The 24,987-nt window shown below is 47.1% G+C and overlaps 1 protein-coding gene across 8 annotated transcripts in view; it reads right to left on the bottom strand.

Moving 5' to 3' along the window:
- TSPOAP1 (TSPO associated protein 1) overlaps positions 1-24,987 on the bottom strand; it is a 44,532-nt gene that overhangs the window by 2,635 nt on the left and 16,910 nt on the right. For 3 of the 8 annotated variants that reach the window (XM_007481818.3, XM_056816498.1, XM_007481820.3), the window contains 17 exons: positions 24,644-24,845; positions 23,687-23,859; positions 20,355-20,467; positions 19,814-19,923; positions 13,551-14,360; positions 13,001-13,152; positions 12,271-12,663; positions 11,802-12,038; positions 9,489-9,668; positions 7,879-8,742; positions 7,117-7,216; positions 6,710-6,861; positions 4,412-4,580; positions 3,967-4,038; positions 2,647-2,753; positions 2,445-2,516; positions 1,989-2,117 (listed from right to left, as the gene is read on the bottom strand). In XM_007481818.3, coding sequence (XP_007481880.2) covers positions 1,989-2,117; positions 2,445-2,516; positions 2,647-2,753; positions 3,967-4,038; positions 4,412-4,580; positions 6,710-6,861; positions 7,117-7,216; positions 7,879-8,742; positions 9,489-9,668; positions 11,802-12,038; positions 12,271-12,663; positions 13,001-13,152; positions 13,551-14,360; positions 19,814-19,923; positions 20,355-20,467; positions 23,687-23,859; positions 24,644-24,845 — 4,035 coding nt within the window. Of the gene's footprint in view, positions 1-300; positions 523-1,063; positions 1,120-1,988; positions 2,118-2,444; positions 2,517-2,646; positions 2,754-3,966; positions 4,039-4,411; positions 4,581-6,709; positions 6,862-7,116; positions 7,217-7,878; positions 8,743-9,488; positions 9,669-11,801; positions 12,039-12,270; positions 12,664-13,000; positions 13,153-13,550; positions 14,361-19,813; positions 19,924-20,354; positions 20,468-23,686; positions 23,860-24,643; positions 24,846-24,987 lie in introns of those variants that run through there. The other 5 variants (XM_007481819.3, XM_056816499.1, XM_056816500.1 and 2 more) reach the window with 4 other exon arrangements.

Raw genomic sequence — 24,987 nt, 5'->3', positions numbered from 1 at the left:
TACCAGATTCTCTGAGTTGCCCAACTCAGACTTGGTACTCTAGAAAGCCAACTCTCAATTACAGAGGTAGATAAGCGCTTTGGGGTCATTGGGGCTCTTTGTTTCTTCTCCTTCCTGCTTCTCTGTAAGGGGAGGGGAAGTAGAGGACAGCTAGAGAAAGTAAGAGAAAGGTAGGGCCCGCCCTACTGAAATGAAAGAGAACTGACAGTGGGGCAGCGAGGCTCCTGCCTCTTGGCCACAGAGGTGGGGGACTTCATTTGTCACACAATTGGCCATATTTATTTGTTTTGTTTAACTGTATTACCAGGGAGGGTTCTATTTGGGGACAGGGGTGGAAGGAGGGGAAAAATTCATTAGGCATCAATGTTTAGAGGGGAAGAGAATTTTTTTTTAAATAAAGGAAGGGATGCCTTGTGGAATCCTGGACCAAGGTGGGACAGAAGTAAACCTTGTAAGTTGAGGGCCTTTGAGGTTACACATCTATCCAAATTGTTCAGGCTCTCCCTCAGGGTTGAGAGTTGGCTATAAAATAAATATAATCATTTTCATTGGCTGTAATGCTATAATGATATGCTAGTAAGAGTGGCATTTGTGGTTGGAGAAATGATGGTGCTGTTAATGGTATTTGTGATTATTCTAATTATTATCACATTGCTATACTACTAGAATCATATATCACATAATGCTCTTAAGATGTGATGTCATAATATATCATATATGTGATATACTATATGATTAGTCACATAATAGGAGATAGTATGGGATATACTATCTGATTAATTACACAATATGGAGTTCCATATGCTATGACCACTTATGAGCCAGGATGTGGGAACATACTATATGATCACTCACATAATATGGGGTACCACATACTACATAGTCTATTACTACTAATAATCATAAGCGGACTGGGGCGTGGACACACAAAACTAATCGAAGGGAACTATTTGATTTGGATGAAAGGGAAAAGAAGTTGGTGAAAAGTGGGTAGGAGGCTACATGTGTGGAAAGGCATATGGAATGGTAGGAGATTGGGGGGTGGGCTTGTTCCCCCACTTACATGTCACTCTACATATCTATCTCCATCTAGCACTGGACTCTTCTCTTCCTCATTCTCTGAAGAGCCGAGAATAAACAGAGGTGGTGGGTTACTGACAGACACACAGACCCATCCCACCCAGCCCTGGGCTGGTCCTGATTTGCACATCATGCCCTTCATCCACTTCTTCAGCTTCATGTGCCCCTATGCCTGTCTATACCCCTAAAATATCTATCCTCGGAAGGCAGGAGTTGCCTGATGGAGGTAAGGAGGAGAATGTGGGGACCTGCTGGGCAGGGGGCTAAAGCAGGTTCCCTCTCACACAGAGGGCTCCATTTTAGGCCTGAGGATGCAGAGGGAAGCTCTGACCAGTTCCTTCTCCTGGGGAAGGCCAGCCCAGCAGAAGAGGCAGCAGGCTGAGACCACTCTATATAGGCCAAGCTGCCATAGGGATATGAGTCCAGAATGGGCTGTCTGGCTTTGTCCAGTACCTTCGGTACCCACTAATCCAGCCTCCAAGACCTTTGGCCTTGAGCTGAAGTGGAGGTAAGTGATAGGTGGTTCCAGAAAACTGGGGAGCCTGAATTCCACGTGGATGACTCCAGAACATCTAAGGACTCACTCCCCACTTTGTCAGTTACCCAGACTCCTTAGCACCTGTCTGCCAATTCACTTATCCATGTGTGGCACAAGAGTTTCTGCCCTAGAGGTTGGGGTCAGGCTCTCAGATCCAGGAAGAGGGGAAAACATTCAGGCTTTAGACTATCCTGGGCTCTGATCATTCAACCCTGTGAGAGCAGATTGTGGTCTGGAGCTAATCTCTTCCTGCTCCAACCATTTAGCCCCAACCAGTCCTTGGGCTTCAACTATCCTTTACCACCCTTGACTGTCTCTATCCATATATCTATGGGGAAACAAAGGAGGCTGATACCCATTGTGTGCTTACCTGGCTCTCAGCCATTAGGACCCCAGGATCCTTTTCCTTAGATGGCCCCACTACCTTCCTGTCCTCCCCAGAGATGACACCCTCTAGAAAATTGGATGGGACGAGGCCTCTCTGTCCATTCAGCTCTCCCTGTGGGAAAGACACCAAGGAGGTTAGAGATGGAGCTCCCTCCTACTAGAGTAGATTTCTAAGACTTTTTCCCTATACCCAAACCTCTTTCCTGTTTAACCAGTGCCACCAAGTTCCCTGGGGACAAGGTCTATGGCCAGCATCACCCTGGCCATAGTCAGTGAACTACAGCTGGAGGAAAAGGAGTCTAAAGCTAGTTTTAATTAAGAAACACTACACACACACATGCACACTTTCCTTGCTACCTCCCCCTGCCCATGTCCAACCCAAAAGGAGCCAGAAACTAGGGAGCAGAAAGAGACAAAATCCTTATCTGCCACCCCTCACATAGTAGAAGCCATCATCATCCATAGCCCCGAACACTGTGATGACATCCCCAGCTTTGAATGACAGCTCGGCCTGTAGAGGAAGATGCCCAGGTCAGCTCCAATGGCCCGGGGGGAAGGCAGTGCCCAGAGCACCCACCTCAGGAGAACCCCAACCAGGGACATTCTCTCTGCAGGGAAGACCCTACAGTCGGGCTCCTCACCTCTACGTCCACATTGGGAGAGTTCTCTCGAGGGTTATAATCGAAGGCAGCCACCATGGAATGGGGTGTGCTGGGGCTGGCCCTGACATCTGGCTGAGAAGAGGAGCCTGAAGAGGGACAGAGAACAAATTCTTTCTTTTTTACCTGATGTTTCCTCTTTTCTTCCTCTCTTCCCATACCACTAGCTGATGACAGAGGCTTAGGTTGGCATTATTTCTGAAGGAGTCGCTAGAGTCATAATAATTTTTTTTTAATTTAACTTTCTTTTCCCAATTAACAAGCATTTATTTTCTCTTCTTCCCATTTCTGACACCCCCCTACTGAATAATGAAAAGAAAGAAAAGAAACACCTTCATAACAAATGAGCAAAATAAAGTATCACACTGGCCATGTCCAGAAATGTATGTTTTATTCTACATTTAAAGTCCATCGTGGAGATGTTATAAAAATGATAATAGCATTTAAATAGCACTTTAAGATTTGTGAAGTACTTTACAATTATTATCTCACTCGATCCTTGCAATAATTCTGTGAGATAGGTGTTATTATTATATCCCCATGTTATAGTTGAGGAAACTGAGGCTAACATTGGCTAAAAATTACTTTTCCTGGATCGCATTAGGGTCTGCAGGCAAAATTTGAATTCAGGTCTTCATAACCCCAAGTCCTGTATTCTATCTACCAGGTTGTATCATTTTGATCCTTCCTGCCATCTCCCTTGCTATTGTGTAGCCCAGGCTTAGTCCTTTGTCTCATCAGGGCCCTTCCCCAGGGCAGGGCAGGGGGCACCTCAGACTCAGCTGTGGAATAGAAGGTTCCTATTCTCCTCCAGGCCTCTCCCTTGGGCTCAGGCATGACCACTGACCCCCAACTCATACCCCCAGGATCAGAATCATAAGAGAAATTTCTTTATTACATCGTAGGGCTCTCTGGGCAGAGAGAGATACAGTGGGGAATTTGGGGAATTTCTTTAAAAGATAGCATTAATTTTTTTGTAAAGAATCATTAGAAAATCATAGATTGCTTGAGAGGGAATGAACCTTTGAGGTCTTCTAGTCTAACTCCTCATAAAGATAAGCAAACTGATACTTAGAGAGGTTGGATGATTTGCCAAACAGCACAGAGCTTGGTATTTTCAGGGTCAGCACCAGCACTCTGGTCTTCTAACTCCCAGACCAGGTCTCTTTCCAGATATCACCCCTAGCTGGGATTGACCCCTGGGGTCTGAGACCCCCAGAGCCTCCAAGTGGCTCCTGGGAAGTCAGACAGTACCTTTATTCTTGACACCTTCTTTCACTGGGTACCAATATAATTGCCTACCTTTCTTTGATCTCCGGGGCTTGGGAGGTGGCCCGGCTGGATGAGGAGCAAGTAGAGGGAAGGAGCCATTCCCTAAACACGGTCAGAGAAACAACCAAGAGATGATGAATGAGATAAAGAGTGAGACAGAGGAAAGGAGAAGAAATAGACCGAAAGCCAATCTGAAGTCCCATTTTCAAAACTGCCCTTGGGGATGCCATGGCCTAGTGTTAGATCGAATTCCCAAGAGATTAAGGCATTAAGACCTCCCCGCCTGCCTAGCTCAATCGCCCTAAGAAGTCCTGACTGTTTTCCACTAGGACCTAGAATGAATCTTTGGGTATATTTTCAAAGCCCTGATGCTAAGGGGCCCTTATCTACCTTCTTGCCAAATGATAGTCCCACCCTCTTCATAACCCTCACTCCATTACTCCCTAGTCTGCTCCCATAGAGATGTGGAACCTACCTAAGCCCTCCTTAGGGCTGTCAGGGTGCAGGTAGCCCCTCTGGAGCAGCTGCCTCTTTACCACAGGACTGCCCACTGCTACCTCAGCCACCATATTGCAGGGAACGTAGCCAACCCGACCTCCACATTCTCCCCGATAGAAGCCATCAGCATCCTTTTCCCCACACACCTGGGGACAGAGACCATAGCCACCTTAGTAGCCAGACAAAGCCTCACCACCCCATCCTGTAGGACCAACACAACATCCTTGGAACAGTCAAGGGGAAAAGGGTTAAGCGATGGGGACATGCAGGGAAAGAGAAAGAAGTGGACAGGTATAATGTGTGAATAAATGGACATCTGAGAGCAAAAGGGCTGGGCTAATTCCATTCTACTTCATCCAATTAGAATCATTTCCTGTTCTCTCTGCCTTACTTGGCCGTCACCGATTGGTACCCCAGACCCGCCATAGTGAAAGTCTTGCTCTGTCTCCCCAGATGCTTTAGCTCTCCTCTTACTTCTTAAAGTTTACTAAAGCAAAAGTTGAGTTTTTTCAAAGGATCATAGAATTTTGAGTTGGTAGTTGGTTCCTAACACCTAGAACAACCAACTGCATCAGTTAATGCAAAATTTTGTTATAATTGTACTTGGAAATAAAATAAACAATAATATTCATCCTCCTATCTTCTCTGTTTTATAGACCAAAAAAAAAAAAAGCAAACTGTCAATGGACCAAGCCTGGTCCTTCAAGGTATTCTTAAATGTCCATCTTTTTTGTGTCATGGCCTCTTTGGGTAGTCTGGTGAAGCCCAAGTCTCTTAGTAATGTTTTTTTTTTCCCTACATTTGTATGTGAAGGAAATGATAGATATCAATTAAAGGTTATTGAAAATAAAGTTTGAATTTTTTTTCATCCAAGTTTCCACTCCACACCTCACTAGACTCCTTATTAGGAATCCATGATCAGGGGCAACTAGGTGGCTCAATGGCTTGAGATAGGAGGTCCTGAGTTCAAATGTGACCTTGGACTTTTCCCAGCTGTGTGACCCTGGGCAAGTCACTTGACCCCCATTGCCTAACCCTTATTACTCTTCTCCCTTAGAACCAATACACAGTATTGATCCTAAGATGGAAGGTAAGAATTAAAAAAAAAAAAAACAGAATCCATGATGTGATCCAAACCCTCCTCATTTTACAAATAAAGGAAGAAAGCCTCAGGGAGGTTTGGCCTAAGTCCCAGAGGCAGCAAGTAGCAGAGTTTGGCTTTGAACTTTGGATGCTCTGATTCCAAACTCAGTCCTCTTGCCACCACACCATGCTCTCTGCTGCCTTCCAGGCATGTCTCCAGCTTTGGGCTAGTAGCTTTGTAGTTCAACTCCTCCACCAGGAACATATTCATTCCATTGCTCCACCTCACAGGTTTCCAATACCACCCCCATTGGGAGCATGGGTAGAGTCACACCCACATAAAATACACAGACAGTAAGGGGAAAGGCATTTCTTCTCAAAAGAAGGGGAGAGCTCAAGCAATACCCTAAAGAATCTTTTCATCTTTTTTTTTTAAACCTTTACCTCTTGGGGACAACTGGGTAGCTCAGTGTATTGAGAGCCAGGCCTAGAGACAGGAGGTCCTGGGTTCAAATGTGCCCTCAGACACCTCCTAGCTGTGTGACCCTGGGCAAGTCACTTCACCCCATTTGCCTAGCTCTTACTGCTCTTCTGCCTTGGAGCCAATACACAGTACTGATTCTAAGATAGAAGGTAAGGATTTTAAAAAAAAGAACAACATACCAAATTGGTTATACATTAGGAAGTGTCTAAGGTTAGATTTGATCTCCCATCTCTAGTCCTGACTGTATATCCACTGAGCCACCTAGATGCTCCCCTAAAGAATCTTATTATCAACATATGGATGAAGAGCTCAGACTGATCTTGTGTATGTCAACATAGCTTAAATGTACCTTATGCAAATCATTCCAGAGATGAATTTTTCAATGAGATCATATGGGGGAGGGATCCCCAGGAATCACTTAGAGCAGTGATAGTGAACCTTTTAGAGACCAAGTGCCCAAATTGCATCCTCACACCTCATATAAGCTCCCTACCTTACCCTGTACAGGGGAGGGAGGAAGCACTCCCGTTGGACTGCTGGGTAGAGGGGTGGGTGATGAGAGGGAAGGGAGCAGCCCCCTCAGGCATGTGTGTCATAGGTTTGCCTACACGGCCCCAAAGTGACCCTTGCCTATTTGGGCTCTCTCAGGACCAGTTATCTAAACTTTCTCACCAGGAGTCAAGATGATGGGATACAGGACAGTCTTACCTTCAAGAGCTGGCCCTCCCTAAATGGAAGCTCCTCCTCCACAGCATCGGGATTGGGGGACATGGACACGGGGTCATAGTCAAAGAGAGCCACAAAGATTCGGACAGGTTCATTTGGAGGGGAAATCTCTTTTGTCTGGTTTCTTGAAAAGGCTAAGGGGCAAAAGATTTTGAGCTTGGAGGTTGTCCAGTCCTCAGCCCTCAACACACACACACACACACACACACACACACACACTGCACAAGCAGCAAACAGAAGGACCAGGATCTAAATTGAGGCCCTTCAAATCCAAATCTATTGCATTTTTCATTACATCATGATGATGCTCAAGGCCAAGAAGGGAAAGGCCCAAATTAATCTGGGAAAAGGGGGAAAGGATTTATCTCTGCATCCTATTAATCACTCACCCAACTCAGGCGCACTTAGCCTGGGAGGTCGGCTTCCTTTCCTGGAGGGGCCCCTCTGTCCAGCAGCATCCTGGCCCCTGAGCTCTCTGGCCTCTGGTGTCTAGAGGAGGAAGGATCAGAAGTCATCCTCCCATTCCTTTGGTACCCAGGGGTTCCGTTTAGGCTCCCTGCCTCCCAGAAGCACACATACACACACAAAAGCCAGATGCAACATGCCTTTCTCCCTAGGGCCTTCTCCTAACCTCCCTTTCTGTTGCACCGACACTGAGTCAGGCAAGATGGACCCTAGAATCGAATCCAGAAGGTTCTAACCCTCTCCCACTCCTACCCTGGCTGCCCTCTACACAAACGGATTGGATGGTAGCCCAGAGGACTGAGGTTGGGCATTCAGGAAGACTCCTTCCCTGGGGCTTTTTTCAGGTAACACTCTCCCCCTAACTGGGAGGCTCCCATCTCGTCCAAAGACGAGTGGCCACCCCAAGGGGCAGCAGGTGCCTGGCATGGTCTCTGGCAAGGAAGAGCCTGGCGCCAGCCTCCAACCAGCAGAAGCAGCGAAGCCACAGGATGCGTGTGGGGAGGAGGTAGGTGAGAGGAAGCCCAGCAGGCCTGACTCCCAGCCCGGCAGATGGAGATGGCATGGAATGGGACCTCCTGGCAGATGAGCAGTGAAGGCCACAAAGCGCTCTAGCACAGCAGGAAGCGAGGGAAGGGAGACACAAGAGCGGCTACTACAGGAGATGACCGAGGCCGGCGGACACAGACCCGAGGGGATGGTTCCTTCACCCGGCAGTTCAGGCTTCGGCCTCTCCTTTCCAGCTCCCCTTTCTCACAGTTAGAGAGGCGGAGGCAGTGGCTGGGGGCAGCACTTGCCCCAGGTGCCCCCCGCCTCCCTCCTAGGGGGGCACCTTCTGGTCCAGAGCCCCGGCCCTCCCCATCTCGAGGGCAGACGGAGGAAGAGGAGATGCTGCTGCCCCTGCCCACAGACTCCTGTTCATCTTCAGAGTCATACTCGATACTGATCTCCAAGCACTTTGGGGCAAAACAGCTGGCAAGGCCCGACTCGGGGGCAAGGCCCCGGGAACATCTCCGGGATAGGCCGGGCCACCCCTTCCAGCTATTTTCTGTTCCACACTTCACTCCCTCAATGGATGAGGGTGCACCCCTATCCCAAGAGGGACCAGACCTTCCAGATGCCTGGGTCCCGCTGCTGCCAAGGAGGCGACTGCAGTGTTCTCGGGGGTCAGGGGGTCGCTTTCGGGCAGGCAACTTCTCAGGGGAGCCCCCTCCCCTCCGCCGGCTCCCCAGGGGGCTCCCTCCAGCCTGGCAGGGGGTAAGTTCCTCAGGGGGATCCCTTCCCAAGGAAGAGTCAGGGGCAGAGGGGGGAGACCTCAGCTCCCAGAGGCGGCTGCCTGAGCGATGTAGTCCCATCCCCTGGGACTCTGGCAAGTGAACACAAGCCAAGGAGTCCTCTGCCCCCTTCTTCTCTTCCTCTTTCTTCTCTTCTTCCATTTCGTCTTCTTCCTCTTCAGGGATGCTAAAGAGTTTCTTACTGCAAAACTGTTGGAGAGGGAGCTCAAGAATCTGTTCTAGGATCTCTTCATCACTGTCTGTCTCACAAGAGTCCAGCTGGGAATGTACGGGGAAGTAGCAGGATTGGGGGGGGATCATTGGGAAAGAGGAGAAAAGGGTTAACACCGCCAGAAGTTGGGATGGGGGGGAACTTGGGACAATAAAACGACCCTCCCTCCGTTTCCTCCAAAATACTCTCCCTGCCTCTCCTTGTTCTATCAAAGGAACAAAGAGGTCCGGAGAGTATGAGTGACCAACTGGAGGTCACAGCATGTGGAAGGCAGAGCCAGAACTTCTCTCTCCTGATTCCTCACATCCCAGGCTTTGGGCTTCATTGAGGGGATATTTGGGCCCCAGAAGTGGGAGGTGGTGTCAAGTGACAGATACATCTTCATAGAGGTTAAAGAAGAGGGCTTACTTCCCTATCTCCTCTTCCCACCAGTCCCCAGCTTGAGGACCTCGGACCCTATTTATCCAAGCCCAAATCCAGCCAGCGTCCTCCCCTCCCCTTCTTTCATCCAGGCTTGGCTCTGTGACTCCCTTCTCTGGAGTTCTCTCAATCTTCAAAGACCTCTCCCAGGCACCATGGCTCGATAAAGCAATAGAAAAAGCTTCTTCTTTACCCCCCTCCCCCCCAGAGGGGTCACAAAGTTAACCTCATCCATCTGGTCTCCTTTCCCTGAAGCTCACCATGGTGTCTAGTGCTTCACTGTGCTCAAGAGAAGCTGGGATAACCATTGGTAAATGGGGGAAGTGGCCCAGGAAGAACCAGTCTCAATCTGACTTCCCCTCACACCCATTACCTTGGCACCATTTTCCCTATCGTTGGTCTCTCCATGCTGGGTGAGAGAGAAAGACTCTGCACCTGGCTCTTCCTCTTCCTCCTCCTCTTCCTCTTGGATGTCTGACAGGTCAGAGCTTCGGCCATGGTCCACAAGGGAGTTTGTCAGGCGGACCCCAAGATCAGAGGTGTCTTCCCTCTGCTGGGGAAAAGGGATAGGAGAATAGGCATAAATGTATGAAATGGGAAGGACTCCCTCAAGATGTTTAGAGGAAAGAATGAAGTAAGGAAAAAGGGAGGGAGAGAAAGGGGAAAGAAAGAAAATGGGAAGAAAATAGAGGAGAAAAGAGAAAAGAAGAGAAATGGCGGAAAATGTCGGGGGAAGAGAGAAAAAGAAAGTGTAATGGTGTTCATGGGAAAAAGAGAGAGAAAATGAGAAGGGGGCAAGAAGGAAGATGGGAAATAAGAGAAGAAGGGAAGGAGAATCAAGAAGGGATAAGGGAAGGGGAGGGGAATAGAGGGAGATTTTTTGAGCCCCAGAACCCTGAGTGGCCCTTGCTACCTATATTAATAGCAATAATAATATCAATAATTCATATTTATGTGGAACTTTTTAAATTCTCAAAATATTTTCCTCATAATAACCATGTGAGGTAAGTGGTATAAGTATTTGTTATTGCCATTTTATAGAAGACACCGAGGGGGCAGCTGGGTAGCTCAGTGGATTGAGAGCCAGGCCTAGAGACGGGAGGTCCTAGGTTCAAATCTGGCCTCAGCCACTTCCTAGCTGTGTGACCCTGAGCAAGTCACTTGACCCCCATTGCCTAGCCCTTACCGCTCTTCTGCCTTAGAGCCAATATACAGTATTGACTCCAAGACAGAAGGTAAGGGTTTAAAAAAAAAAAAAGAAGACACTGAGAGTTGGGGTGGTAAGATGAGTGGCCTAGAATCATGTATCTACTTAAATGTCAGTTCTAGGACTTGAATATTCTTTCAAATTTGAGAGATTTGTATTTCTCTTCAATACAAGGTCAGCATTCTTTCCTTCATGTCATGCCACCTTGGTTTCCTCCTCCGAAAAAAAATAGGATAAGCTCATCCTTGAAGAAATGAAAAAAATGAGCTTTTGCTCACTATGGGTGGGCAGAGCCTTGCTAATATGGCAGGTCAATAGTTTTTTAAAGGATTAACCATCAAATTTGACTGAGAGACCAAAAGGGATAAATTTTGAAGAGGAATGAGGGTGGGAGAAAACCAAGAGTTTGTGGTAGAGAGGCAAGTCTTCTCTCTCCTTCCCTCCCTCTCTCTCTCTCTCTCTCTCTCTCTCTCTCTCTCTCTCTCTCTCTCTGTCTGTCTCTCACTCTGTCTTTGTCTCTGTCTCTCTCTCTTTCTCTTCTCCCTCCTTCCCTCTCTCTCTCTCTCTCTCTCATCATGGTGGCAGACCCAGAGATGACAGAATGGGCCTAGTTAATCCAGGAAGCTGTGGCTATAATTAATAGCTAGATACAGGATAACCAGAGCTCGGGGCACACAGAATTTAGAGGACCACAGACAACAGTGGTGCTCCTTTAGCAAGCAGAGACCATGAGTTTAGCACCTAGTTAGCACGAATTAATTAAAATTGGGAGCTCCCCAAACTTCTACCTAAGGCTTCCTTCTACTTAAGCCTTGATGCCTTCTTTTATGGCAGCCTCCTTAGCCATGGCCGTAAGGTACCCTGAGGTCTCTGCTCAAATAAGAGTCTTCCCCAGCAGAGTCTATGAAGGCCACCACAGCAGGTCAGTGTTTACCCCAAGGGTCCAGAACTACTAATTAGGTTCTGAAGAGATAACAAATTTCTCTAGGTACAATTCTTAACGCTCTGGAACCATCAACTCTCATCTTCTGTGACTTGATTTTATTCTCCGTTCTTTCCCATAAATACCAATAAGGTCCTTTAGGAAGATTAAACTCTTCTTCCTGAGCAAAGAGGCTGCCCATCCAACACTGAGCACAGACTTTTGTTCGGTGGCCTGCAGTAGAGTAGATCACTCACCTTCTTTGGGCCTCTTTTCAGCTTCGATAGAATGGTAGTGACCCCAGGGGGACATGGTTGGAGAATATTATTTCTTGTAAAACTCAAATGAGATTGCATGTAGGTAAAGCACTTTGTACCCCCTGGAGCACCATCTAACTAGTGACTGGAGGGGAGAGTCAGATCCCCGTGTAAACAACGATAAAAAGAGAATTCTAGCCTGCCCTGGAAGGCGAGGAAGAGCCACAGGTCCTGGGGACGGCAGCTCCTTCCTTCAGAGTCCACCTGCTCTGACCCCAAGCCTCTGTCCTGTGCACTCACCTCAGCCCTGGTTCGGAGCCCGGGGCTAATTTCACCTCGACCAGGCTCTATCCCTGACATCTTCTCAGCAGGGGCTCCTGGAGCTGGGGAGGGGGTAAGAGCAGACTCTCCTTGCCCCTTCTCTGCCATCACTGCCTCTTCCTCCTCCTCCTCTTTCCCCGACAGAGGAGGCCCTGTGTCCTGGCCTCTCTTGCCTCCAGGAGCCCACACTGCTGCTGTGGGGACTCCAGGCTCCTCCTGAAAAAGAAAGCAATTCTTAGCACTCCGGAATCATCAGGTCTCATCTTCTGTGACTTGACTTTAGTCTCGGTCCTTTCCCATAAATGCCAATAAGGTCCTTTAGGAAAATTAAACCCCTCTCCTGAACAAAGAGGCCGCCCATCCTCTTTGGGGGGATGAAGAGGGAGAAGACAGTGGAGACTCCAGGCCCAGGCCCCGGCCCTGCACCAGCCTTGCCCAGTCTAGTCACCTGCTGGCTGTTCCTTGTGGAGTCCTCTTGGGGGAGTCTCTCTGCTGTCTTTGAGGGGCTGCTGGGGAGGCCCCCTTCGACGTCTCGGCTTCCAGGGGGATCGTGGGGCTGTGGGGGAGGACTTGAATCCCGGGGGCTCAGAGAGGCAGGGCATGGAAGGGATTTGGCCTCGGGGCTTGTGGAAGGCAACAAAGAGGCAGCAGATGGTCTGAGAACTGGGGCGGGTGGGTATGCCAGAGCCAAGGCTGGAGGAAGGTGGGCCGGGATGGAATCGACAGATTCTCCATGTGGGGACATGGTGCGCACCACCACCTCCCGACACTCCCGGAGCAACTGTAGCTGAGACAGATCTACCAGCACACTGCCTGCTGTTGGGGAGGCAACCTCCATAATCTGGGGGGTAGGGAGGGGGCACAGGAACGAAGACCGTCTTTAGCACCCATTCCCACCCTAAGGTCCCCAGCACCCACCCACCCCCATCCGCCCAGCAGGGGAATTCCTGAGGGTTAGGGGAGAAACGACCACTCCCCAGAGTAATTCCCACCCTGGATGCCTAGAGTTTGTCAAACCACTTTGTAAGGCATGGAACAGTCAGCTGTTTGGGGGTTACTAAGGAAGAGATGAGGGCCTTTTCCTTCATCTGCAACAGAGGCCAGTGACCTGCCCCTAAAAGCATAGTGCATGGAGGGGCTAGAATGTGGGAATGACTCCCTGAAGCCCAGTGTGGTACCTTCTGTCCATCAGCATAAATGGCATAACCTGTGACCCGGACACCATTGGACGATCCAGCAGCATCAATGGTAACTGGGAGCCAGCTAATGAGCAAGATCCCTGAAGAGGGGCCTTGCTCAATCTGAACATCCAGGGGAGCATCTGGGGGGCCTAGAGGAGGGAGGGAAAGAGAGTCAGCCCAGGATCACCGGGGGGGGGGGGGTGACAGGGCAGAATGAAAAGACCTGAGGTCAAATCTGGGTTCTTGTATTTAACTGTCTTTGGGACCTCAAACAAAGTCTCTTCTCTTGGACTCCGTTTCCTTCTCAGTAAGCTGAGGGATTTGAACTCAATGCTATCTAAGGTCTCGCCCACATCCAAAGGGTAGGACTTCCTAAGGGGGCAAAGAGCCCCATTGTTCTTTCCTAAGGAAGGGAGAGTATCCCGGAGCCTCTGACAGCATCTCAATGGCTTCATTTCCCCAGGACAGGCTTTAAAAGAAGCAACTCAGCCTCCCCTGACAGCCCGGAGTCTCCCGGCCCACCGCTTCCGTTTCTTGCCCTCCGTACCTGCTGCCAAAGTGGTGAAGTGTACAACAGCCGCTCGATTTTGTAGCTTCTCCAAGCTTGGCTCCAAAGGCCGGAGGGTGATGGGCCGGGCCTCCACCCGGGCCTGGTAGGGTGTGCCAGGCCGCAGGTGGCAGAAGGTGCCCCAGTAGGTACCTGGACGTGCAGGCGGGCACTCCTCCCCATTGAGGTAGACAGCATGGGCAAAGTTGCTGTTGCTGGGCACCCAGGTGATTTCAGCAGATGTGGCGGTCAGGCGGTGGACCCGCAGCTGGCTGGGGGCCACCCCGGCCCCCGCCCCTACCATAAGACAGCAGCGAAGAGGGTCTGAGCTGCCCTGGCTGGTCAGAGCCTGAACAGACACACAGCAGGACCCTGACTGCAAGTCTGGATGCTCCAACACAGCCTTTCGGGGCGGCCCAGGGCCCAGGGCCTGATGCAGCTTGCCATCCACACAGACGTGGTAGCCCTGAACCTCCGCCCCATCCAGAGGGGGCTCCCACGTCAGCACCACACTGTGGGCCAATTGCTTTAGGACAGCCAAGTGTCGGGGATAAGGCACGGCAGGGGGGTCCAGGAGGGGACTGGGGCTGAGTTCGTTCCTCTCCTCCTCTTGCCTGGCCTGGCTGCCTCCTCTGCTGCTCTGACCCCCACTACTACCAGCCCCACCAGCACTCAGGAAGCTGAGCTCAGGGCCTGAGCTATGAGACAGGTCCATCAGCTCCGGGGGCAGGGAGGTCATGAGGTCATCATCGGATACGCGCTCCACAAAGTTGGAGGGGACCAAGCCCCGGCGGCCGTCCATCAGCTCCCCTGGGCAAAGGGTGGCCGGAGAAGAAGAGGGAGAGGGGAACGATGAGAAACCAGTGTCTAGGCACCATGGAAAATGCTCTTTGGATGGTTTAACGGGGGACAATCGTAAATGGCGGATTCGAAGCTACCACTATTTGATCCAAACGCTATCTGCAAAAGTTAAGGAAATCGTCGGGCAGAGGGGAAAAAAAATCTCCTGATTGGAAAGAAATCACCCCACGGTTCTCTTCAGGCATGGAGAGGCATACTGTCATAAGGCTTTTTCTCCCTCCTCTTTTTTTTTTTGGAAAAAATATATATGTATATACATATATGCAGCTGTATACCATGGAGCAGCTAAGTGGTGCAGTAGGTAGAGTGCTGGGACTTGAGTCAAGAAGACTCATCTTCTTGAGTTCAAATCTGGCCCCAGACACTTATTAGCTGTGTATTTTTTTTTAAGATTTTAAGATTTGCAAAGTGACGAGGGTAGTTAGATGACTCCGTGTATAGAGAGAAAGCCAAGCCTGGAGATGGAAGAGGTCTCAGATTCAAATCTGGCCTTCAACCCTTCCCATCGGGGTGACGCTGGCAAGTCACTTAACTCCCATTGCCTAGCCCTTACCACTCTTCTGCATTAGAACCAATACTAGTATTGATTCAAAGATGGAAGGTAAGGGTTTAAAAAAAAAGATTTGCAAAGTGCTTTACAAGTATTCCCTTCCATTCTCTTAACAACCTTGGGAGAAAACTGAGGCAAACAAAATGAAGTGACTTCCTCAGGTTCACGTGGCTAGAAAGGGTCTTAAGGCAAATTTAAACTCTGGTCTTACTGACTCCAAGGCCAGGGCTCTACCCACCATGACTCCTAGCATTCATCATGGCATGAAAGCGTTACCGAATTCGACAAGGTTCTATATTAAAGGAACTTGAGCTCTGGTGGGTGCTACAGAGATGACAGGGCTTTAAATATGGCGCCAGGGGTAGATTGTGCCTATCACTGAAGGAAGGACCAGCCTGGGTAAATCTGGAGAATCACATCACTAAGATACTTCACGTCTAAGTGATGTTTCTTGACCATGAACCCATGAAATTAAGAAAAATAACAAGATGGACCTTGGTCCTCTATAATCTCCTTCTGCCTCTACAGTGAACAGTGATACAGTGTAGAAAGTGGGGAAGAAGGGGGCCCAAATCATAATTTTTCAACCACCTATAAGCATTAATTAACTATTGATAATCTAGGCGGGAGCTCTTTCTTCAATGCCCACTAAGTTGATATACTAATAGAGGTGTCCTAGCATATTAATTTTGACATTCTCTGCATAAAAAAAAAAAATTTTAAGGGATCTAAATAGAATGATGGCTCCCAGGTACTCCTTGGAGAGGTGTGTAAAGAAATTGATACAACTGTTTTCATTACACACACAAAAACAAAAACAAAGATCATTTCTTGGGATACTTGGTCATTTCACCCAATCGGGCCAAGCCATCCCAATAATATTAATAGATGAAACTGAAAGGAAAGCAACACATAATTAATATGAAAAAAATTTTCCAGTATTTCTGGAATGACCCATTCTCATTATCAATGACTTTCTAACTTTGTTCAAGAGAAATAGGGAGCAGGTAGGTAGCACAGTGGATAGAGATCCAAGCCTCAAGGCAGGAGGACCTGGGTTTGAATCTGACCTCAGATACTTCTTATCTGTATGATCCTGGAAAATTCACTTGATCCTGATTACCTAGCTCTTGCCACTTTTCTTCTAGCTTAGAATTGATACTCAGACAGAAAGTAAGGATTTTTTTTTAGAGAGACAGAGACACAGAATTGATACTCAGACAGAAAGTAAGGATTGTTTTTTTTTAGAGAGAGACACAGAGAGAGACAGAGACAGAGCGGAAAAGAAATAGAATAGGTGAAAGGTGAAGTAGGAAGGTGGAAGGAACTGGAACTGGATATATTTGGGTAAAGCTGAAAGAAGGAAAAACAGAAGTGATTTTGTCAATGGAGTACACTACAAAACTCCTGGACAGAAATGGGAATTAGATGAGGAATTTGGAAACAAGTCGCAAGTCTGATCTAGAAGGATTATTTAGTAATAATGAGGAACTACAAATGTCCAGACCTCTCCTGGAGTTCTATCTCTCTGCCATAAGTAAAGCAGCTAATAACATCTCGATTTGCCTTCTTGATAATTTCATCCTTCAAAAGGTAGAGAAACCAATGCTATGCCTGGCACGTAGTAAGTATTTAATGAATTCTCATTGACTGATTGACAAAGGGAAAGTCTATTCTGAATCTGATTCTTACTAATAGGGAAGAACTTGTTAGTGGGGTCAGAATCATGGAAATTCTAGGGGCAGAAAGAAGGAATAATTGTATTCCCTACTGGAGTTTATAATAGAGGAGAGGAAATCTATGCATAGTTCTATATATATGCTAGATTTGCAGAAGGTAGATTTTAAAGGGTTAATAGGAAAGGTGGTAGGATCCTAAAATACTATAAGGAAAGTCAGTCCAGAAAGATGGGAAATATTTAAGAATGAAATTCTAAATACACAGAGGGCAAATTCTGGAGATGCAGAGGGGGGAAATTCCAATGAAAAAGAAAAATGAGATTCAGATTTTTAAAAGACCTAACAGTAGATAGAACAAGGCTAGAGGATGATTATAGGAGCTTGAAACAGTCCTATAAAAAAATATGATAGGATTGCTGAAGTTAGAAGCAGCACAGTACAAGAGTCAGAGCATCTGGCTTCAAATCCTATCTCTGATGCTTACTGTCTCTGGGACCCTGGGCAAGTCATTTAATTCTCTAAGTCTTAGTTTCCTCCTCTGTAAATTATAGGTTACCTCTGAAGTCCCTTCTAGTTCTAAATTCATAATCTAAAAGTCAACAAAAGACAGAGTTTTAACCTTATGGAGCAAGGGGAGAAAGAATAAAAGGATATGACCTTTGCATAGGGTGAATGGTTCTCATTTCTTATTTGGTTTCTATCCTCTCTGCCAAGGAAAATGGCCTTTAAATTGTAAATTACTGACCAAAAAATGACCACCAGGGAAATGATGACCAAGACAAGGAAGGAGATAGTAAGAGAAGACCTATGTGCCCTCCCCGAATTCAAGTCACCTGGTCCAGATGAACTATATTCCAGGACCTTAAAAAAACTGGTAATTAATCACGATATGATTACTGAGCCACTGTCAGTCAGTCAGTTGTGGAAGATCATAGAAAATAGATGAGGTACTACAAGGTTGAAGAAGGGTAAATGTCCTGGTTTTCAATAAAGGGAAAAGAATAATCTGCAAGTTTTAGGCTAGTAATCTTGACTTCAGTTCCTGGGGGAGGAAAGCTGTTAGGTCAGAACATTAAAGAGATGGTTTATGAGCTTTTAGAAAGAGAAGCAAAGATCATAAATCAGCATGGCTTCATCAAAAAAAAAAATTTTAAAGCCTTACCAGTCAAAACACATTTCCTTCTGTGGCAGGATTACTAAACTTAAATAAATGAAAGGGACTCTGGGGATACGGTTTACCTAGAGTTTAGCTATTCTTTTCATACCATTATCTCAGTCCTTGTGAAGAAGGAAAGAAAGATATGCATTAAGCAATTAGATGGATTCAAATTGGTTGTTCATGGCTCAATATCAGTAGGATAGGACATCTCCAGTGGAATACCCCAGGAATCTGAGCTTGACCCTGAGAAGTTTCACGTTTTGGGTAATGACTTGGATAAAAGTATAGATGGCACTATGACACTCTTCAAAACTGTAGACAATATGAAACTATGAAATAGAGTTAGGATCCAAAAGGATCTTGACAGGCGTCTAGAGCCTTGGGCTAAATTTAATAAGATGAAATTCAATAGGCCTATCACACTCAGATATGAAAAAATCAACTTCACAAGTAAAAGATGGGGCAGGGATGTTCAACAGGTATTGTTCTGGAAAACTATCTGGGGGTTTTAATGGACTGCAAACTCAATATAAGACAGCATGGTCATGAAGCAGCATAAAAATAAAAATAAAAACTAATGTGATCTTGAGTTTCATTAAAAGAGACATACATCACTTCCAGGAATAGGGAAATGAAAGTTCCATTGTACTCTGTCCCCGCCAAAGCTCCTCTGCAGTATTGTACTGCGTTCTGGATACATTTGAAAGACATTGATAAGTTGGAGAGTATCCAGAATCAAGCAACCAGGCCAGCCAAGGGCATATGAGGACTGGTTGAAGGAACAAGACGTGTTTACCTTGGAGAAGAGATGTCTTAGCCATCTCCAAGTACCTGAAAGACCATCATATAAAAAAGAAATTGGACTTGTTCCATTTGGTCTCAGTAGGCAATACCAGGGCAGTAGGTAGAAGTTACAAAGGCAGATTTAGACATGATATCAAGCAAAACTTTGCCGTTATCTCCCCAGAGCTTAGCATACTGCCTAGCACATAGTAGGCATACTTATTAATCAGCTGATTGATTCAATCGAATCTTATGGATGAAGGAATTGAGACCCAGAGAAATGGTTCAGCCAGAGTCACACTTGGGAGGAAAGAGAAGAGCAAAAAATCCAACCCATGTCTCCTGATTCCAGTAGATGGCAGACTACAAGGTACCCTTTCAGTTAATGATGCCTCTGGGCAATCTAGACATTCTGGCATTAAAAAAATATAGCCTGGGAGGCTTCTTCAGTTATCAGCTTCTACCCAAACTGGAGGCCCCAACCCTGGGAACAAATAAACATTTTCTTAAGGCCTACCCTTGACAAATTCAGACCTCTGAAGTGATGACAAAGATGATGCAAGGGTGAAAAAATATTCTAAAATAAATAAAATAATGGGGGGTGGGGGGGTATGTGAAGTTAGAGCCAATTTATTTGCCTTGATGCCCCACCCAGAGAAGATGGAATAGTGCTTTCCACAAAGTAAGTGATTGATATGTTTGTTGAACAAATGACTCATCCTCATATACTTTCCTTATTGTACTCCCTCCAGCAGCCCCATATCCTCAGTCCTTGACCCCAGTTTTTCAGGCAGGGTGTAGTCAAGAGGTGAAATTAAGAGTTTGGACTTTCGAAGTGACTTAGAAATGACAAGGATGTAGGATGTCCTTGGGTCTTTAGGAGGCAGGGGAGGAAATAAACGTTTATTTAATACCCACCACATGGTAGCCAGGCAATGGGCTAAGCACTTTACAAACATCATCTCATTTAATCCTCAACAGCTCTGAGTGGTAGGTGCTATTATTGTTCCCATTTTACAGATGAAGAGAATGAAGCAGACAGAGGTTAAGTGACTTGCCCAGGATCCCACAGCTAGTAAGTGCCTGAGTCCAGATTTAAACTCAATTGTCCCTCAATCCTGGCTCAGTTCTATCCATTGTGACAGGAAAAGAGGAAAGTTAATTGATTTGAAAAGAGGGATCAGCTACAACAAGGAATCTGAAGGCAGGAAGATGGACATACTCTCCTTACCTTCAAAAAAGCCATCCTCGTCCATATTGCCATAGATATAGATATACTCGCCGGCAGTCAGAGGCAGCTCTGCTTCTGGGTTCTCATTGGGACCTTCAAAGGGGTTGTAGCTGGTGGTAGTGGTAGGAAAGGCCAGAATAAGAAAGAGGGAGGGGGGCACTACTGCTCTACCCCCGCCTTCCCCCTTCCCTCCATTCCTGATTCCTGTGCTACCTCCCAGACCTGAACAGCTAAAGTGCTTGGAGCCCAGGACACCTAAACGTTCCCCTTTTGTCCCCTGGGACAAATGCTTGCTTTACCTACGACCCCCCCCTACACACACACACACACACACACACACACACACACACACACACACACACACACACACACACCCCTTTAAGTGCTTTGGGATCAACAGATTAATAGACCTCTCAACCCAACCTCCAACCTCTCCTGACCCTGCTCGGCCATTCTCAGGGTTTATGGCATATAAGTGATACGGAGAAGGGAGGGGACATGGCAGGATGGCCTGGGAGGTTCAGGCAGGAAGGATGCTTACCTGTAACGAGCTAGGAAGACCTGAAGTTTGGCCCCTCTGAAGACACCCTCAGGCTCTGGAAGCAGGGACACACTGTCAGCCTCCAGCTCTTCCACCTCACTGGCCGTATCTACCTAGAGGGGTGATGGGGAGAAACAGAGAAGAAAAATCAGATGCTTTAGGGTGTAAGGAAAGCAGAGAAGGGGGGGATGAAGAATTAGGCTGAAGCCTACGTAGAAGTTTTTCCCAGATTACACAGAAATGATTTGCCTGAGACATTCGGAAACATGTACAGAACATTCAATTGGATGTTATTGTTTTCGATATGGCTTATTGAAATGGATATTTTATTCAAACGGATTCTATATTGTTTTTTACATCAACAGCCCTCTGGGTCAATCACAGCCCAGAAGGATGAAATTTATTTTCTTTTCGTAACCCTTACCCAGAGAAAATGGAGTAGTGCTTTACACATAGTAACTGACTGATATGTGTTTGCTGAATGAATGACTCGCCCTCATATGTTTTCCTTATTGTACTTCATCCACAGTCCCATATACCCAGTTCTTAACCCAAAGGAAGGTGTGGAATTTAAATACAAACTAAAGGGTCACCCTTTTCCAAAAGGTTCTTAACCATCTGGAGATCCCAGACTCCTTTGGTGGGCGAATGGGGCCTAGAGACCCTTTCTCAGAGCAATGTTTTTAAATGCCTAAAACAAAATAAAAACTTGAGGAAGAGGAAAAGGAATCATCATCCCTGGCCCTCTGAGGCCCTGCACCAAGCAATGTTCTGCTTGAGTTTTGACCTCTTCCATCATCTTTCCAGCAGAGGGAGCCTCTCCCCAACCAATCAATCAATAAGACTTTATTCATCGCCTACTACGTTCCAGACATAAAATATAAACAAAGGAAGGCCCTTGGGAGGTGGGGAGGCATCATGATGGCAAAGAAAAAATTCATGTGGATGAGGGTCTAGTTAACCTTTCAGAGAAACTAAGGGAGTGCATGCAAAGCATGGAGGGTCAAGCATGCAAAGGGATGTGAAGAATTACAACGGTGATTTGGCTAACCTATAGACTACATGAAAGGGAAGGATATTTGGCCAGAAATGTCGAGTGGCTCCAGGTCGTGAATAGAGGACTTTAGATAGAATCCCAAAGGTCATGATGAAGAAGTCATTGGTGAGCTGGGAAATGCCTTGTCAGACTCCTAGTTTAGAAAGATCCCTTTGGCATCCGTGCAGAGGATGGATTAGAAGAAGGAGAGACTTGAGAAAGGGAGCCCAATTGGGAGGCTAGTAAAATAGGCCAGGTGAAAGGTGATAAGAGATTGAACCAAGCTGCTAGGCGTGAGAAGAGAGAAAAATGAGTTAAGAATGGAGGTGTGGAATAAGAAGGTAAAAGGCTGAAGGTGGCAGGGGTGTGGAATTTAAATATGAATGAAAGGGTCATCCTATTCCAAAGGATTCTTAACCCTTTTTCACATCATGGCCCCCTTTGGTGGTCTAAGGGAATTTATCAATCCCTTCTCAGAACAATGTTTTTAAACGCATGAAATGAAATATATAAGCTATCAAAGGAAATCAATCATAGTAAAATAATTATAAAACATACTTAAAAAACAAAGGAGTTCATAGACCCGAGGTTAAGAAACCCTGATTACAGGCTACTGAAAATAAAAATAATTCTTTTTATAGACACAACCCTTCAAGTCTATCTACTGACCCCCTGTATATATGTATGGTGGGGATGGAGAAGCTCAACAGACTCCAGTCTTATAAGGAACCTGGATCAAAAGGGAGGGATAGAAGGGAAAGGATGGATATTGTCAAGAGGCACAGTCAGGTTATATAATATTTCCCATCCTGCACGATATAGGACCTGGCGGACTTTGGACAGATTTGGTGAAGCAGGAAGACCAGCCAGGGGAGAAGCAATTTTGGATTTTCATGACTCTGAGATCTCCATCATTACACAAAGGGATGTTCTCCCCATGACCTAACCCTGGCACCAGACTGGAACCTGGGGACTTTTTGCCTCCTACTAAGAGGAAAAGGACTATATGTGGGGATGACAAAGAGAAAAGCAATTGGAATCAACAAGCAGAATAACTGAAGATGGTATGAACATCTAATTGTCAATAGGAAGGCAGAACTAGGTCAGAGCCTTAGCTCTCATCTCCATCCCAGATTTAGCTTTGTACCTACCCTGGTCCTAGGAACAGGGAAATGCCCCTCTATCCAGAGCAGTTCTTATTAATAGTCTCTCTGCAAGTGTTCCTGGCGCCAAAGTGTCTCCATCCAGTCTAGTCCCATGAGGTCTCAGGAGGCTCCCCAAGGACCAGGGCAAAAAGCAACCTGAGGCAGGGCTATAACCTAAGGTGCCTCGGGGAACAAGGAGCCATGCTCAGCTCAGCTCCTATATCTGAGGAGATAGCTATAGAGTTCTGTCCCCTATACCTTGCCCAGCCAGACTCTTCCCCAGCCTTCCACCAGTGCAGTAAAAGGCAGAGTACAACGTCTCCTACAGAGGAGCCCTGGAAGAAGTGTGATCGTGGGAGATTCCACTCACTTCATCACAGAAATATGACAAGAATGCCAGGCTAATTATGCCCAAAGGGCTTTAAAAGAATGCATGTCCTTTGATCCAGTCATACCACTACTAGGTTTGGATCCCAAAGAGATTGTTTTAAATGGGAAAGAATCTGTTTGTACAAAAATATTTATAGCTGTGCTTTTTGTGATAGCAAAGAAATGGAAAATGAGGGGGTGTCCCTTGACTGGGGAATGGCTGAACAAATTGTGGTATAGGATGATGATGGGATACTATTGTGCTATAAGGAATGATGGATCGATGGATTTCTATAAGAACCAGAAAGACCTCCATGAATTGATGCAGAGTGAAATGAGCAGGACCAGGAGAGCATTACACACAATAACTGAAATATTGTGGGACAATCATATGTAATCGAATTTGCTACTAGCAGCAATGCAATGATCCAGGACAATTCTGAGGGACTTATGAGAAGGGATGTTATCCACATCCAGAGATGTGGGAGGAGAAACGCAGAAGAAAACATATGATTTATCACTTGTTTATATGGGTATATGATTGGGGGTTTTGATGTTAAAAGATGACACTATTATAAAAATGAATAACATGAAATTAGGATTTGAGTGATAATGCATGTACAACCCAGTGAAATTGCTTGTCAGCTCCAGGAGGGAGGGGAGAGAACAGGAATTATGTAACCATGGGAAATTTTTTAAATTAAAAAATTAAAAAATAGAATAACCTCGTCAGGATAACCTCCCTCTGCCAAGCATCCAGTTGGGATGGGGTGAACACTGACCTCTGGTGTGGGACATGACTTGGGGCTGTTGTGAATGGACTCGGAGCGGGAAGAGTTGGAAAGAGATTCTGCCTTCCTGGAAGCCCTTCGTGGGGCCCCAGAGTGAGCGATAGAAACTGCCTCTGGAGCCCGTAGGGCACCGTGCCGGGGCGAGCCTGGTGGGAGGTCGACATCTGGAGGAGAGATAGGAGACTTGAGAAAGGGAAGGAAGACAGCTGACAGGTCGCTCTCCCTCCACACCCTGGGTGGCTCCCATTTCATAGTTCCCCTAAAGAGCCATGAGCTGAGTTCCTAAGGGCCTGGAAGGAGCAGAGAAGAGTCTGTCCTGCCCATAGAGTCCCTTCATTGCTTGTATATCAGGTAAGAAGTCTACGATCAAAGCTTCCCTGCGGCCTTAGAAACGACCTCTTCCAAGCCATATTCTCCTGTTCTTTCTCCCTCCCACGTGAGTCCGGCCCTCCCCTGCTACCTGTTCATCCAGAAACCCCTCTTCAGCTCCCAGGAGTGACTGTGGACAAGTTACCAGCCCACACCCCAAGCTCCGTAACCTCCCTTGTGCAATGGAGTCCTCATCTCTTCTAGGACTATTGCCAAAGATGGAGATGTGTGCCTATGATAGAAGCCAAGTCACAACTTCTGTGAGCCTTAGCTTCTTCATGTCTGCAGCGGGGAGAATGATCGTTGCATCACCTCCTCGATGGGTTGTTGTGAGGCTTTATTAACCCTGAAGGGGGGCAGGGAGCCGGGACTTCCTAAGTGTAGGGAGCAAATCCCAATTCCACTGCAGCTGAGCACCTCCTCTGGAGCACTCTAGCCTCAGAGTTCCCTAAAGTACTGGCTCTTTCGTGCCCAGGCTCAGACAGCCAGTGTCAAGAGGCAGGTGTTCTTGGCTTGGAGGCCACTCTCTGTACCAACATAGCCTCCCGCGTTCCAGAACGGGAGATTTCAGACCTGTACCTTTGGGGCTGGGCCCCCTGCAGGGCTGCGGGGTGGAGCAGCAGCAAGGAACAGGGGGCAGTTCAGTGCTGCTGGTACCCAGCGTGGAGCTAAGCAGATCCAAGGGGCCTGGATGTGTGCGGAAGGCCTGGAGCTCCTGGGCCAGGAGACTGAAGCGTTCTGTCTGGCTCCGGCACTGTTCCTCCAACTCCCTCACCCGGGCCTGGGGAGCATAGGTCATGAGCCCCCAGTGCCAAGGAGGAATCCCCCTCCTCTTCTCTCCATCCCACCCCAACGCCATAGCCCAGGGGGTGAAACGCCACTTTCCCTTTTTTCAGACTACTTGGTATCAGATGCTGGGGAAT

The sequence above is a fragment of the Monodelphis domestica genome, chromosome 2 (genome assembly GCF_027887165.1).
Source record: "Monodelphis domestica isolate mMonDom1 chromosome 2, mMonDom1.pri, whole genome shotgun sequence".
NCBI lineage: Eukaryota > Metazoa > Chordata > Mammalia > Didelphimorphia > Didelphidae > Monodelphis > Monodelphis domestica.
The sequence above is the reverse complement of the archived record's forward strand: the minus strand, read 5'-3'. Positions and strand labels throughout refer to the sequence as shown.